The sequence below is a fragment of the Apodemus sylvaticus genome, chromosome 10, assembly GCF_947179515.1.
Source record: "Apodemus sylvaticus chromosome 10, mApoSyl1.1, whole genome shotgun sequence".
Taxonomy (NCBI): Eukaryota; Metazoa; Chordata; class Mammalia; order Rodentia; family Muridae; genus Apodemus; species Apodemus sylvaticus.
In genome coordinates this window covers 34,153,265-34,170,465 of record NC_067481.1, presented here as the reverse complement: position 1 = coordinate 34,170,465, position 17,201 = coordinate 34,153,265, and the positions used below count along the sequence as shown (strand labels likewise).

Here is a 17,201-nt window from a genome sequence, read left to right as displayed (position 1 = left end):
TAAGACAGTGGAGCATCATTGGTTGCACCCTGAGGGAGGCAGAAGAGACAGGGAAGGTGTGGCACCTCCCTTTAGTAGCTTTGCTCCTCCCAGTTGACCTTATCCTAGGCGTTAGGATCCCACCATGATGCCAAACATCTCTCCGGGGACACTACCCTGGTAGATGACACTTGACTTTCTTTCCTTCGGGCACATGAGACCAAGGAAAATCGTGACTCTGGATCACTTACTTGGAGATGTTGTGGTTTTCACGGATCTTCACGTGGCAGAGAATGTTGGGCAGCCTTTGGGTTACGAGTACTTTGATCTGATCCACAGAGCTACATAGCTTTAGGTAACCTAGATAAAGTCCAGGCGAGAGCCGCTGGTGACTCCTCTTGTGATAGGACAGAATATCCTGTAGGGCAAAGAGAGACGAAAATAAGACCAACCAGTCATTGCACACAGCTCTCTCAAAACCCATTCTCCAAGGTGAGCCGTTATGAGCGGAAGGGACGATCACCATGTTGTAAGGAACCCTGGGTACCGCCAAGGGGCGCTGGGAGGTTCCGAGGTTACCGCTAGTCTTAATATATGTATTGAATGCAGTCTTTAATATATGTATTCAGTGTTTGTTTTTCTCAGATTTCTGTGCCAAGGGTACATTTGTGTGTCTGTGGTAGGTAATAGGCTGCTCCGAGAGAAGCAGATAAATAAAAAAGATAGAATTCACAATATCTGTCCCTGGAGGGCTGTGGAAAAATAAACATTTATCTTATAAATGCTGACAAAACATATTATTCTTGATTTTAGAATAATTAAGATAGAAAAATCTACTTTAAAGAAAACGATTTAAAATAGAATTGTTTAAGTGGTAAGCTGTAAAAAAAAAAGTTTGTTCTTTATTTCCAAGAAGTAAAAGATTAGTACCAAGTGGTTTATTTAATTTTTTAAAAACCATTTGTAATTACAGGCTGATTCTAAGAGTAAAGAAAGAATGAGAGGTGCTCTGTTTCCCTTTGGATTAACATTTTACATCCCAGTGTGTGGGAGCTGATGGCGCTTTTCTTATTTGACTTCCCCGGGGGAGTCTTCATGAAGAAAATCAGTCTAACAAAAGCATTTGAAGTTTTTGAATTCTTTCCCTGAGACCTTGAAGATGCCGATATGCAAAAAATGTCCTTCTGAGGATCCTGGTCATTTTCTGTTCTTCCTTTTGGTCATTGACTGTCCTGTCATGTCTGGGCTCTCTGTGGCCGATGACTTTGCATAGGAGTTGATTGAGTCTTCTTATAATAAGCTTCAGAAAATGTCTGCTGTTGGGACGGCAGGGTATGCCAAGTCAGGCACAATGATGATATGGCCTGCCGACTGTGATCAGCTCTCAGTGAGTCCTGTGGGCTCTTACACTCAACTCTCCGTGCAGCTGCAGAAACTCAGATAACTGACAAATGGCATTTCCCCATCCACCGTCCCGCTCCATGTATTAGTAGATGCATCTACTAACTATATAAGCCTTCAGACTGCAGAGTTTGCCAGGGGTGGGGGTGGGGGTGGGGTTGGGGTGGGTGAGGAACTGAAGAGTCAAGTAACTCATTATAGAAAAGGTCTCTCTTGTAGGTTGCATGGAATCTGACTTCCAGAAAGGACAAAATAGCTAAGAGTGAATTTAAAATGAATCACCACAAAAATAGTAAGCAAATAAGACAGCCGATATTCTAATTAGCCCAGTTAATTATTTTACATTGTGTACACGTACAAAAGCATCACTTTGGACTCAGTTAATGGTTATAATCATGATTTTTCAGATTGAAAGCAACATTAAGAAAGCAACGAATTAAATTCTTAGAAGAGTAGAATAAAGGGATCTTTTATTCTTACTCTTTAGGGGGCTTTTAGCACTAACTGTAAAGAAGACAGGAATTAAAACTAAAGCCAACACCTGAACTTGCACAGACCTCTAGTGAGGAGGAAGGGATGCGGCTCCATGAACAGATTCTCTCTGAAGGAACAAGTCCTCCTCCGGAGAACTCACTGTCTGAGAGTGCTCCTTGTCATACCCTCTGTACTGAGCACCACACTTCTGAATACCTGCCTGGTGCTCCACCCTAAAGGAAGCACAGGCCTTAGGTAAATGGGCTGTGACATTTAGGCCTCAGGCAGACACTCCTTGGAGGCCAAGAAAGGCAGGTGAGTGAAACATTGCACCAGGCAGACTTGGGTGTTGTGATAGGGCAGGAGAGGCGCCAGGTGAACTCCGCTGAGACGTACTTTCCTCTTCTGTTTTTCCTTTTGCACCCACAGGAGTTAGACCCAGACCCTCACACATACTCGGGTGCTCTGCCTCTGAACTTCCCTCAGCCCCTTTGTCTTCGTCTTGAACCAGACAATGAAGTTAATGATAAGGCTGTTTTTTTTTTTTTTGTTTTGTTTTTTGTTTTTTGTTTTTGTTTTGTTTTGTTTTGTTTTTTTTTTTTTTTGCTTTTTAAAATTTTCGTTTTAAAAATACTCATGTGTAAATTAGTATACAGAGTGGAAGTCAAATCTCTAAGAACAACAGAACAGGAATAACCTAAGACCTGAGAGACAAGCACATCATGACACTCATAAAAACACAGTCTAAAATAACTTTCAAGAAGCATTTAGCAAAAAATAAAGTAGGAAAAAACCCCTTATGATCAAGAAAGATGATCACTGATGTAAGGGGTGACTGAGACTGAATGTAGTATTTCTCCCATGTCTCTTCCAAACAAACCATGAGGAAGTGGCTGCCTAGAAGGGGCCTGGTGGGTGGGTCAAGGTTCATGTTTTGAGAAATTAACAACCTCAAAGGGTGATAGGTGATTAAGGTGAGAAGGAAAAACAGAAGCATTCGAATTGTCAGAGTTTGGTGATATCTGCCCCAGGCCTTCTAGCAGATGACCTCAGGTCATTATCTTTGAGACCTCATGGAGACTGGAAGAAGTCCTTAAAGACTAGGAAAGGACAAATATGTCTTTGCCACAGAAGCAGGGAAAACACAGAATCCTCTGGTAATTAAAGACATTCGAATTATTGATCTTTGAGGGGGGGTGGTGGTGAGAGAGAGGGACTGTCACACAATCAATTTGCAGCTACCTAGGCAATCGAGGAGAAGTCGGCATGGTTTTGTGAAAAGAAACGCATAGAGACACTTGTCATTTCCAATAGCAACAAAATAGGGATCCGCAGAGCAGGCTGAAGCCTCCATTGCAATCCATTTCACTAGTAACTGGGAAAGAACAGACTCTGGACCACATTGCCTTAAAGAGCCCAATAACAGGGTGGAATATTTGTGGATGATGAAGATGATACTGGAACAGTAGATAGATGGAGAGCTAAGTAGGGACTGCTCCCAAGGGCCTGTGTTTTCAGCCCATTTATTGACATTCTGGACAAAGCAAATCAACAATGTGTGGATTGAATTTGTGGGTCCAAGATTTGGTGTGGTTTCGATTTTCTGGAAAAATAGCAATAAAGCTAGGAATGGCCCAGTGCGTTGGAAAAATAAGCCTATCATGATTAGGGTTGAAATGTAATAAGAAAATGTGCTTGTAAAGACTCAACCCCAAGGGTACAAATATAGGATGGGTAAGGGTGTCAGAGAAAAACATGTGGGGGTCAGAACTGACCACAAGTCGGATGGGAGTTAGGAACATACTGTGGTTCTGTAAAAACCGTCACCACGCTGGGATGGAGTAACTCACTCTCTCATTCAAGCTCTAAAAAGAAGGTTACTGAGCACTTACTATGTATTTTTGTGTCTTTACACAGTCATTTATCCTTTATTAGTCAGAATGTTTTTGGAGCCTGGAAAATGAATGGGAAGAGAAAGCTGTCTCATTCACATAATCTAACGTGCTAGAGCGGCCTCTAAGACCAAACTGAATGCCCATCGCCTGAGCTAACCTCTAACCTGCATCTCCAGGCTCTCCCTTTTCACCTTCTGTGTCTCCTGTGTTTCTAATAGGGTCTTGGGAACTTGCTTAGGCTGCCTTTGTACGTCCTGTAACCCAGATATGTCTACCTCGGCATACTCCTGCCTCAGCCACACTACCATGTCTAGCACTATTACAAAGCACCGACTTAACACGTCGGGGATTGTGCGTGGTCATCGATGACACAGAGATGAATGAGATTTATCTTTTCCCTTGTGTAGCTTACATTCCAGTGTGAGGGAGAAAGCTATGAGCCAGTTTTTCTAATCAGCTTAATAAAGTCCATATGAAGATTGTGTTAGGCCCGTGTGAACTCCAGGGAGGCTGTAGCTGCTCTCCGAGATCCTGCCTCCTTTCTTTGCCTGTATTCTCTCATTTAACGCCTCCTCTCTTCCTCTCTGGCTCTTTTTTTCCCCTCCATCTGATAAACTTAGCTTCTCCTCATGGCTCAGCCCAACACCACCTCTTCTGCAATGCCTGATATTTCTAGGCAGAATTAATAGCTGCTTTGTGTGAGCTCCCATAGTACACTGTTTGTACTGCTATCAGGAGCTGGTTTAATTCTGCCTTGTATTACCTTGATTTGTTTACAAGTCTGTCTCCCTCCCTTGACTGCACTCCTTGAGAGCAAGGACCTTGACTTGCTCCCTTGGTTTCCCCATAGCCTCGAGAGAGCCCCACACCTCGATGATGTTGCAAAAACATGTTTGTGAAAGGCAGACCTAGGTGAGGTCTGGGTCTTGCTGGTATGGGGTCTGAGAGTCCTCTGCCCAGCCTACCCTCTGTTCTTTTAAGAGCTTGCTAAAGGGACAATAGGCAGCTGCCTTTCCAGTAAGACATGGACTTTTATTTTGCTGGGCCAGGCACTGAAGCCAATTGTGTAGGAGGGCAGGGGTCACAAAGGAGTGGCTAGTGGCCACTGTGGGGTCTAAGACTAATTAGACCAGAAAGTACTTAAGTTTTCTGAGTTGTTTATGGCTTTTAAAAATAGAGAGATCTTACTCTACATTTTTCATTTCCAACTTCCTTCTAAAGAATGGAAAATGTTTTGACAATGGCACCATGTTCCTGTACCACAGTGGGTTGGGGCTGACTGGGGGGCTGCCCCCTTTCCATGGAAGGATGACTATAGATTAGTGTAGTCTCTATTACTTCTGTCATTTCTTCTGTTTTTAAAGTTTTTTTTTTTTTCTGGAGGCAGGTGTCTTGTATGTATGTATGTATGTATGTATGTATGTATGTATGTATGTATGTATTTAATGTATATGTGTGCACCGAAGCTGTCTTCATCTACACTAGCAGAGTGCATTGGATCCCATTACAGAGGGTGTGAGCCACCATGTGGTTGCTGGGAATTGACCTCAGGACCTCCGGAAGGGCAGTCTTAACCACTGAGCCATCTCTCCAGCCTGCATCATTTCTTCTTCTAAAGTGAGGTGTAACTCATTAAGTTTCATCTTCATAAAGTATTATACTCATCGGTTTGGTATATTGGCAAGGTTGTGTAACTGTCAGTAGTAACATCCAGACCTGTGTAACCGTTCTCCCATCTGTCTTTCCCCACCCCCGGGGCATTCTGTCTCATTGATCTTGCTTATTATAGATACAGTACGATTATTATAGATATAGTACGATTGGAGTCACATAACCTGTGATGTTTCCTATCTGGCTTCTTTTGCTTAGTATGATGTAGAGTGCACGGCTCATCTAGGTTGTAGCCTGGATCATACCTGACTCACTAACATTCTTGTTGGGAAATACCCTCACTGCCAATCAGTTTGCTCAGCGGGACTCTAATTTGTCCATACCAACTTCGTGACTTTCCAAGCGTTTCTTACTTGTTATGAAAATGTACATGAGGTGACAAAAACACCTCAAGGAATGACCAGCCAGCAGCAGAGGTCTCTCTAGGAAGGTGGAGGAGTTGGATTTGAAGTGAACTGAGGGGAGCCTAGTATTGCTTGGATTTTCTTAAGTGGAAAAGTAATAAAGATTATGAACGTTTCCTGTGTCGGTTACTCTCCTGACACTCGTATGCCCTTCCATGGCATCTTATCCAGAGCCCTGTGAGGTAAAGTTCTTTACAGAAGAGGAGGCAAAGAGCTAAAGGGCAACCCCCTCTGGCCACACAGCTGAAGGGATGGAATAGAACTACTACCCAGTCACCCTAGCTTCAAAGGGATACTCAGAGTGTGTTGTGAGGCACCAGAAAGAAAGCTCTGATGGCATGCCTAATATCCTTCAATTCTTCAAAATAAGAGTTTGGCTTGTCACTGGGATAGGTACATAGCCATCTTTGGGCCACCAAGGTCTAGCTCAGCCTTCATGTTGAGTTGGTGAAACCAACTCCTGATAGAATTAGGTCTCCAGTCTTCAGTGTTTGGTCGCCAACTCTTAAGAGTCTTACTGTCCACTTCCAGGCCAGCCCAGCATAAGACCTGCCTGGGAAGTGGGAGAGAAAAGGTGAGGGGAGGAGAAGGGAGGGTTGGGAATGACATCAAGCAGGAATGTGCCAGTCAGCAGGGGGTGAATTTTCCACTTGGATCTGTGTGGAAACCTGATCCCGCCTCTATTTTTGGTCTCCTTCTCTAACAACCTTTCACCAGATTGGAATTTTTCTGCACCTGTAACACATTTTTAATGTAATAAGTCTAGGAGAAACCAGGTATTATATCATGCTGGGGCCTGTGTTTCTAGGAGTAAAGGTAGCCCAGACCCCAGTTTATCCCTATAGGGGATTAGTGTATTAGTCACCCTGTAAAAACTAAATTTATTATGATTTCTTAAACGTTTCTTTTAGCACTTGCTTATAAAAGGTGAAGAGAGGAGCCAGGAGTGTGTCTGTGCTCCCTGCTCCCATCCCCTCTCTCTCTCTCTCTACACACACACACACACACACACACACACACACACACACACACACACTCAGATTACCTGTGCTGTATTGCACTTTGTCCTGGTTTGGGCCAGGCCAAGTAGTGACCAGGCTCATTCATTCTTGCACTAGACACTCCTTGGGAGTGAAAGTGAGTAAGCTATTTAAGGTGAACATGGGTAGCTCGTGTGGTTGAGGTTGGCATTTGTCTGTGTGGAACAGGGCCCTTCCTTCCCTGTTCCTCAGAACAGACTCATGATATATGCCCACGGTTGCTCCGGGCAGATGTTTTCTACCTAATTGATGAACTCCACTCAACCGGTGGATTTCTTTTAAAAAAATGAAAGAATGAAAGAGAAGCAGTGTGAAGTCCCTGTCACATATGAATGTGAGTCACTGGGGGGAGCCGGGCCTGTGGCTAGTGCTGTGGTCTAGCCCAGGTCTGCACAGGAGTTGCTCCAGTGTGAATTTTGATGGTTAGCAGGAGCTCTTCTCTTCCACCTGCCTCACTAAAATCCTAAGTTAGTATTTACTCCCAAGGCTCTCACTCATCCCACAGAATGTGATTGTCAATTAAAAGGTTTCTTCCGCCATTTGGTCAGTCGGACTCTCAGTTTTGGTACTTTGATGCTATTGTGTCTTGAGCCACATTCTGTGGCTTGCAGCATCTGAGGCTAATGCAGTTTCTGATCCTGTCTTTCAGACAAAGAATACAGGGCTGGTAAGATGGCCAAGCAGGTAAAGATGCTCACCTGTAAGCCTGATGACCCGAGCTGGATCCCTAGGACCCACAAGGTAGAAGGAAAGAGCTGACCCTTGCAAGTTGTCCTTCGACCTCTGAGTGTGAGCTGCAGCATACTCCTACCCTCTAATAAACAAATGCTACTGAAAAAGAATATAAGCTTTTCAATGCTAACTGCTGCAGTGCTGGCAGCCTTGGAAACGGGCTCGTGCAAGTGGAAGACTATTGGGGTCAAAGCTTCGTTAGTCCCACTCAGTCGACCTCTGTGTGCCGCCCTGTGTCCCTTAACGTCTTTGAGCCCCAACTGTCTCGTTCCTAAAGTGGAGTTAATTGTGCCTTGTTGTTGTAAGAGGGGAGTATGAAGAACAAGCAGGGGTAGATGTGGATGTGTGTAATCCCTGTACTGTTGCGCTCCATTCTGGCACCCAGGTAATGTTTGCAACATTCTCTGCAGACCCCCTGCTTGCTTGTCTGAGTTCTTCTCATTGGTTCATCAGTGTTAAGGTTTGCATCTTAATTGTATCGCACCAGTTTCATGTTTTGATTGCTTATTCCTCTGACTGGTAGACTCTTGGAGGGCTATGGGAAACAGGGTCTGGCTGGTGGGAGTAGCTCACCATCAGGAGAGGGTCGTTGGAATTTATTAGCCTCATCCAAACCCTCAGTTCCAGCCACTCACGGTGGACTTCCTGATCCACCATAGCTGAGCCACTGTGCCGTGCATTTGTTGTGATGGACTGTAACAATCTGAAACTGATAACCAAAATACACCTTTCCTTGTTATGTTGTTTCTCTGGGTGGTATCTTGGTCATAGTAATGTGGAAGGAGTACATGTAGCTGTCAAGGCATTTTCAGAGTGACCGCTCTTAAGATGGTTTGACCAGTTCTATACTTAGACAGAGATCAATGAAAGCAAGCCCCAGCATCGTTCCTATGTATGGAATCTGAACTCACCGCAGGGCTCTACGGTGTCTTCATTGATGTGAATGGCTCTTGGTATATTGTATTAGAGATGCCATAAACATATCCGAATCACAAATATCAGGAAATTGAAAAAAAAAATCCTACTCACCTGGATGGTAATTAGTAAAATATCTAAGGCTGTTGGCTCTTCGGGTGTTGACAGAGATTTCCTCTGGCTCTGCAGTTTTGAGATTTGCATCCATTTGCCATTAAAAAAGGAATAAAGCATCTCCACTTCTCTGATGGTAACTATGAGGATGTTGCCATGGCGATCTTTAATGGGCTCATAGTAAAGTCTTCCCAAGTTGTGCGTTCCAAGTAAATTCTACAAAGCAACAGATTACTGGTAACTTGGTTGATATCATAAAACAGAGCAACAGGACCACAACACAAGACATGGAACAACTGGGTTTCTGAGGAGATCTTTGCTTTTTCTCAGACTTAGACTTAGCGTGGGTGCGACTGCAGAAATGTGCTTAAGAGAAAGCTTAAAGAAAAGTCTTCACTGTGAGCCTGCAAAGATTATAGCAAGAGGCACAGACCTTATATTTTTTTAAGCAAATTCAATATCTGTAAATATCTTTTGCCCACATAGACACACCGGCACATAAACCTCAGTGACCAGCACTTGAAGAGAATCCCAGATGTTTTAAAGAAAAATGTCTGATATTTCAAGTATGCTCCTTGTGGAGTTTTCAAGAGATCTCCAGCAAGCGAGTATGAGGTGGGTTGTTTAAAATGGAGAGGTGAATTGACAATGTAGCACATTGTACAGAGATCCCAAGATGACTGTGCAGTACCTGTAAAGTTCTTTAATCAGGATTGGCCTGGTTTGACTTACTTGCATCTCAGGGAGTTCTGCCTACTGAAATGGTTGTTTAAATTGCTTATAAACTCTGTCAACAGAGCAGACAATGCTTTTAGAAAAATAGGAAGAGAAGGATGCTAACATAGCATATGAAGGAGCTGAGGCGTGGGTTATTCAAATAAACAGGAACTGTGGAAGTACGAAGTGGGTGAAGAACTCTAGCCAAGAGTGCTAGATAATTAGAATCAAATCCCATATAAATCATTGCTGGTTCTCTCTCTCTCTCTCTCTCTCTCTCTCTCTCTCTCTCTCTCTCTCTCTCTCTCTGTGTGTGTGTGTGTGTGTGTGTGTGTATGTGTGTGTGTGGTGTGAAATCACACAAATTACGATGTGATGATATATTGGCATGAGAGCCGATGTAGAACTTGTCAATCTGTAAAAATGACAAGGTTGAGCTAAAGATAAATGAGCCAGCTGGTCAATTTTCAAATCTCAAACCACGGAGTGTCCTCTCATAGAGACTGTGTCTTAAGTCTTTTATTTTTCCTCACAAAGACCAGACACAGAATGATCAAGGAGTTCCATAAATAACTACTGACAAAATGCATTTGGTGAGATTAAATTTTAAGTGGCCCAATCATTCAGATTTTTCTTTTCTAACAAGTTACTTATAAATCACACACACACACACACACACACACACACACACACACACACACACACACACACAATAAAGGACCAGGAGTGGGGTAACTGGTTTGTAATAAGCGACAGCCTCCATAGTGTAGTCCATTCTGGGCTACCTTGGGTATGACAATATTCAAAGTTTCTGAATATTTAACAGTTGGGTTTTCAAGCCAGTACTGAGTTGGTTTAGCATACCATTAGGACTTCACTCCTACAGGGGTTGAGTTTCCAGGGTGGCCACCGTTCACTAACTGTCAGACTGTTTACTCTGTCTGGTACCAAACTTCATCAGCTTAAACCAAAGGTCCTTATGAGTTAGGCATCACCTTGGCTAATCCTTACCTTGAAGAGTGTTCAGGGGCTTAAATCAAATAACACAACCAAATATGTTTCACAAATTCTCAATCCTGCTACCCCGCTGAATTCAGGTTTTTACAAATCTGCTGTAATTGGAGTCTTCTCTAGGTCTCCAACTATAATTTCTAGATTCAGCCCAATTGTACATTTCCTGGGAAGACATTTTAAACTCTGCTATGGTTTGAATATGGAATATTCCCCACAGGCTCACTGAGGTGATTGCATCATGAAGGCGCCAATCTTTTTCTTTCTTTCTTTCTTTCTTTCTTTCTTTCTTTCTTTCTTTCTTTCTTTCTTTCTTTCTTTCTTTCTTTCTTTCTTTCTTTCTTTCTTTCTTTTTCTTCCTTCCTTCCTTCCTTTTTTTTGTATAGAGTAGAGTTTATTCAGGGTAGAGGATGGGAGTTAACGAGGTAGTGAAGGCAGAGAAAATCAGGGAGAGGGAGAGAGTAGAGAAGTAGAGGCTGGCCATGGTCACGTGGAGAGAGAGGCAAGGGGAGGAGAGCCCAAGAGGGCCAGGAGAGTAGTGAGAGAAAGAGAGAGCAAGAGAGCATGAAGGCTCCAAACTAATCAATTGATTCTGTCATTGATAGATTCGTAATTTGATGGCATTATTGGAGGTAATGAAAACTAGAAAATGAGACCTGGTGGGGAAGTAGGTCCCTGAAAGTGTGCCTTTGAAGGGATTCTGGTGTCCCTGGCTCCTCATGTATTTTATGCTTTCTGGTCACTCTCAGGTTGGCAGCCCCCTCTGCGCAGGCACATGGCCATGATATTCTGTCTTATCTCAGGCACCAAGCAGCAGAAGAGCCAAACTGAGTAGAGACCTCTGACACTGTGAGGCAGAACGATGTTCTCTCCTTCTTGTTACTTTCAGATGTGTCAGAGCCGTGTACATGCTCTCCACTATTATCTAGGGTAGAATTCACCATCCTTTATTTTCTACTGTCTTATGTACAACTTTCTTAGCACGTAACTCTCCACACTGCATACATTTGAAGTACCTGTCCAGAGACACAGTTCTCTTCCTTTCTGTGTTTCTGGGTCCTTTGCACAGGAAGAACTCAGTAATAGCTGACTTATTCATTTTCCTTAACACATAGCACATAATTCACAAGGGACTAACACTGATGCGTGCATTTGAATAAATTTATGAATAAGTCAACTTATTGTTTACTGTCATGTTTGGAAAAACCTTTCTTTCTTTCTTCCTTCCTTCCTTCCTTCCTTCCTTCCTTCCTTCCTTCCTTCCTTCCTTCCTTCCTCCATCCCTCCTCTCTCTCTCTCTCTCTCTCTCTCTCTCTCTCTCCTCTCTCTTTCTTTCTCTCTCAAGAGAAGTCTCACTGTGTAGCCCTTGCTGGCCTAGAACTTGCTATGTAAACCAGGTTGTCCTTGCACTCACAAGCCTACAACTACATCCCGGTCTTCTTCCTTGATATAAAAATGCTTTGGATAAGCATGATAGGTATCGCTAGGTACTTAGGTAATTCTATGTCCAATTTCTGAGGAACCACCAGACTGATTTCCAGAGTGGTTGTACCAGCTTGCAATCCCACCAACAATGGAGGAGTCTTCCTCTTTCTCTATATTCTTGTCAGCATCTGTGGTCACCTGAGGTTTTTATCTTAGCCATTCTGAGGTGGAATCTTAGGGTTGTTTTGATTTGCATTTCCCTGATGGCTAAGGATGTTGAACATTTCTTTAGGTGCTTTTCAGCCTTATCACTTCTGGCCATATACCCAAAAGATTCTCCATCATATAACAAGGATACATGCTCCACTATATTCATAGCAGCCTTCTTTATAATAGCCAGAAACTGGAAAGAACCCAGATGTCCTTCAACAGAGGAACTGATACAGAAAATGTGGTACATTTACATAGGGAGTACTACTCAGCTATTAAAAACCATGAATTCATGAAATTCTTAGGCAAAAGAATGGACCTAGAAAATATCATCCTGAGTGAGGCAACAGAGTCACAAAAGAACACATATGGTATACACTCACTGATGAGTGGATATTAGTCCAAGAACTCAGAATACCCAAGATACAATTCACAGACCACATGAAGCTCAAGAAGAAGGAAGTGTGGGTGTTTTGGTCCTTCTTAGAAAGGGGAACAAAATACTCACAGGAGCAAATATGGAGACAAAGTGCAGAGCAGAGACTGAAGGAAAGGCCATCCATAGACTGTCCCACCTGAGGATTCATCCTAGATATAGTCACCAAATGCCGATACTATTGTGGATGCTAAGAAAGGCTTCCTGAAAGGAGCCTGATATAGCTATCTTCTGAGAGGCCCTGCCAGAGCCTTATAGATACAATTGGATGCTAGCAGCCAATCATTGGACTGAGCTGCAGGGGGTGGGGAGTGGGGTTGGGGGGGTGGGAGGCAATGGAGGAGTTAGAAAAAGGACTGAGGAACTGAAGGGATTTGCAACCCCATGGGAAGAACAACAATATCAACCAACCAGACCCTGACACCCTCAAGCTCCCAGGGACTAAGTCACCAACCAAAGTGTACTCATGGCTCCAGCTGCATATGTAACAGAGGACAGCCTTGTCAGGCATCAATGGGAGAAGAGGTCCTTGATACTATGAAGGTTTGATAGATGTCCCAGTGTAGGGGAATTGAGGGGAGGGAGGCAGGAGTAGGTGGGTAGAGAAACAGCTTCAGAGAAGCAGGGGAAGAGGGGTAGGGAGTTTCTGGGAGAGGGGGAAACTGGGTAAGGGGATAACATTTGAAATGTAAATAAATTAAAATAAATAAATAAATAAAAAGGAAAAAAATGTTTTGGATAGCATTTGATCCATTGGGCCTAAAGGAGAAGTAGACCCTGACAATACCCATCATGCTATGTTAGGCAAACCTGTCTCCTGCCTAGAGAAGAGGAAGGAGACCTGTGTGATGGTTAGTAAGAGGACATCTGGTCAGAAGACCTCAGTGACTAACAGTTAGCTGTAGCCAGGGGACACCATTGTTAAAGACCTTCAGTTTGAGATGGCATGAGAAGTTAAAGAAGCCCTGGAGGGACTAGAAAAAGTAAAATTTGGGATTTTTCTTTTCTACTTAAAAAAGTAAGAAGGAGGAGCATCACCCACTTGCTCTCCAGTTCTTGCTCATTTCTATGAACTGGGAGGAACTGGGAGGAGGACCGTCTACTGTAAAACGATCTGCACTGTCTTTCCAGGATAAGTATTTTAGATTCCTCTCCATGTGGAGGAGGAAGCTTCCTAGGAAGGAATCTTCCAGAGAGGACAGGCCTCACCATTCTCCTGACAAAATGAGGAGTGTGGGCGGGGCTCACTCTCTCTTCGGTCCTCACCTTGACTCGTCACATCCAAATGCTGATACTTTTTGCTTAGGTAATTTTAGTTAATCAAGTAACTTTTTGTACATTTCACTTTTCAAATATATATATAAAGCAAGATTTTCTGTGTAGCCCTGGCTGTCCTGGAACTTGATCTGTAGACCAAGGAACTCAGAGATCTGCCTTCCTCTGCCTTCCAAGTGCTGGGAATTTCTTTAGGCTATTTCTCAGAAATGCCAGATTGTAGCCCCACTTTCCCTCTTTCCCCCCAACACCCTGGAACTCCCACACGTGTAGCCCCATGATGTGAGTGAGGGGGCCCAGGTTTGTTTGCTTTGATAACTGTTGTCCCACCAGTGCAGTTTCATAGGCATGGTAGTAGAGCTGATGGGGAAAGAGGAGGTTTGTGGAGAAGGAGGACCTAAGTAATTCTTTCAAGAAAGTTAGCATGAGGAATGAAAAACTGGTTGTTTGGTAGCTGAAAGGGAATCTGAGGATGCTTTAGGCATGGGGTTAATTTGAAGCCAAGTTTTTTTTTGAGATTTAATTTTTATTTTTTATTACATATATGTATCTGTGTGTGTGTCTATAAACATGAATGCAGTGCCCATGAAAGGCAGAGGCAATGGGTCCATCTGCACCTGGAATTACAGGTGGTTATGGGCCACCTGATGTGGGTTTAGGGAATAAGATCTTCTGCAAGAGCAATAAGTGCTCTTCATCAGTGATCCACCTCTGCAGTCTGAGAAGAGTATTTTAAAATGCAGAGAGAAGAGATGAGATTCTGAGCATGTGCAGAGGAGTGAACTTTTATTTGGGAGAATGAGGCCAGATGAACTCTAGGAACAGGGGAGAGAAAGGAGAGGATGAGCGTCTGGGAAGCTTCTGAAGATTCGGTGGTGGAAAACCTTTCACATCTCTAGGAGAATCAGTGAGATGGTCACTTGTTGGCAGGATGGAGGGTGTAGGGGATGGGAAGGAAGGCGGAGGAATGAAGAAGATATTTTGAATAGTCCTTGATAGTATGAGAAGGCAAGTTACTACAGAAATGCAGTGGGACCACTAGACAGCATCCCAGGTAAGGATGGTGGCTGCGTGCACAGCAGAAAACCAGTCAGTCTCTTTCATGCATATGATCTATTTTCTTTTCAGAAATCTATGTGAAACTACTTTAGTGTAGACATGTTGGCTAGATCTAGGCTTATATATTATTTTTTCAAGAGAAAAATCTAGAATATTTTCAAGGAGTGATTGTGATGCACCAGGACACTCAGCTTGGTAAAGAGGGATCAAAAGACTGTGGGATCAGAAGTGTTTGACTCAGGTTGCTGATTGCCCATGGACGTCTTCAAGGAAGACTCCAAGAAATATACCACGAAGAATTTTGATTGAGATTCTAAGGTGGATCAGTCTCTGTGCAGGCCTATCCCAGCTGTATAGTGGGCTAGTGAGGAGGTTGAGCCTCATGGAAATGTTTTGTATGTTAAAGAAAGGCCAATTTGGAAGATGGTGGTCCAGCCCAGCCAAGTGGGTGGGGTGGGTTAGTGATGAAAGGAGGTACCCCGACACCATGGCCCGGGTTCAAGAACTTCTCCTTAAGTCGTAGGAGGAGTTTCTCAGTCAAGAGTGAGTTGTAGTAAAGAACACTACAGAAATCTGTAAAGCCATAGAGGACACGAGATAGTTAAGGTCTTGTGTGATGGAGTGTACCAAGGGTGTGTGTGTGTGTGTGGGGGGGGTGCAAATGTAACCTTTTCTAGCAATGTGGAAATTGATATGAAGTTACAGGGTGTGTCATTATTGCAGGGATTCAAAAGGAGAAATTCTTGCTATTATAAGTGGGAGTGGAGCTCTAGGAGTTTTTAGAAACTCTTTTTCATATCATGGTTGGTGTGGGCCTACTAGTCAAATACAGCTTACTCTCCCATCATGCCAATTTCTAGAGATGGTAAGAGGCAACTTTGTGCATAGAGAGGCTCAAGGTTCTCTTAAGGCCCTCAGATTCATATGCATGCACAGGCTTTTCAGAAACAGCACATCAGGAAGCTGCTCTAAGCCCCTGCTGCTTTCTGTTCCCTTCCAAATGTTCCTACAAAACAGCACTGGTACTTCAGTGATCTGGTCAAACTCCCCTTGTTCTACAGACAGTGAAAATGCATCCTTGAAGAAGTTGGCCGATAAATATCAAATGGAGAACACTTTGTTTAGGATTTCATACCAAAGCCCACCATGAGTAGGGACATAGCTCAACCTGTCCAAGATCCCTGTAGTCAGGGATCTGAAAATGGAGAGAGCTCTGCCCCCTTTTCCTTTTCAGTAGGATTGGTGACTGAGCCCTTCCGGTTTGAAGACACTTTTCAGAGCTCAAGCCTGAACCCTCACCTGTAGCTGGGCTGTGGCAGCAAGCATCTTCTGTCGCGCTTGCAGCACGGTGGACGAGGACATGGAGATGGGCACGCTCTGCCTGAGCCACCTGATGTCTTCCCACATACAAGACAGCTGCAAAAGAAGTCACGAGGTCAGATCATCGTCCCAGCCAGAGAATGATTTAGGTTGTGGCATCAAAGCAAAGGAGGGGGGAGGAGGAAACCTGACCCCCCCTTGATATTTGTTCTCCTCTCCATTTTCAGATACACACGAAACAACTTTTTGATCTCTGTCCAATTGGAAAAAGATCTGAATGCTAATGAAACAGTCAGATCTACATTTTAGTCTTTGCCAAATGATCCCATAACTCTGAACAGTGGAGACATGGTCTGACAGGATGCATGCTTCTTTGCTTTGAAAATGTAGTGGAGACACTGCTTTGGCCTTTGAAAGAAAATGACATGGGGCATACTGGGGCTGTAAGGGATCGCTGAGATAATTTACTCCCATCCCCAAACTTTGATCGTGAGAAACCCCTCAACGAAAATTTTGGAGATTTATGTGAATTAACCCTGGTGCAAAATAGGGAAAGAAAATGAAATGAGAACTCAGTGTACCTTCATGAACCACAGAAAATCTTGTGTAATAGAACTGGTGTGAGAGTCATCTATTTCAACAATTGGTATTTGGTCTTCATTGGTGACTAACATATTGTCTTTATAATAAAATATAGCGGCTATGTAAAGTCCTCTGTAAAGAAAAAGAGAAAGAAAAAAAAGTCTTCAACTCTTTGCTTTTACCAAACCCAAGTCTTAGGAAATTATCTATATCTATATATCTGCATATAGATACACGCATATATAATTAATCCTATTATTATAATATATATATAGCTAAATACATGTGTATAATTACACACACACACACACACACACACACACACATATATATATATATTTGGTTAGTTTTAGACATATTGCAAGCTGAATTGAAAATAAACCTAGAAACATATTTTTGCTATGCATCACAAATTTACTGGTTGGAATTTAGAGACTGCTATCTTGCCCAAATTTTTGGGAGAATTCATTCTTTCAATAAAAATACAAAATTTCCACTAGGTTTCCTCCAGCTGGTCCACTCCTGAGATGTTAAGACTTCC

At 43.2% G+C, this 17,201-nt stretch overlaps 1 protein-coding gene across 1 annotated transcript in view; it reads right to left on the bottom strand.

Annotated features, from left to right (window-relative positions):
* The window catches only part of Ankfn1 (ankyrin repeat and fibronectin type III domain containing 1), a 150,938-nt gene that overhangs the window by 34,970 nt on the left and 98,767 nt on the right, over positions 1-17,201 (bottom strand). Inside the window, exons 10-13 of the mRNA XM_052195564.1 lie at positions 16,660-16,792; positions 16,058-16,174; positions 8,626-8,841; positions 231-397 (exon numbers count right to left, since the gene is read on the bottom strand). Of these exons, the coding sequence (XP_052051524.1) occupies positions 231-397; positions 8,626-8,841; positions 16,058-16,174; positions 16,660-16,792 (633 nt within the window). The remainder of the gene's footprint in view (positions 1-230; positions 398-8,625; positions 8,842-16,057; positions 16,175-16,659; positions 16,793-17,201) is intronic.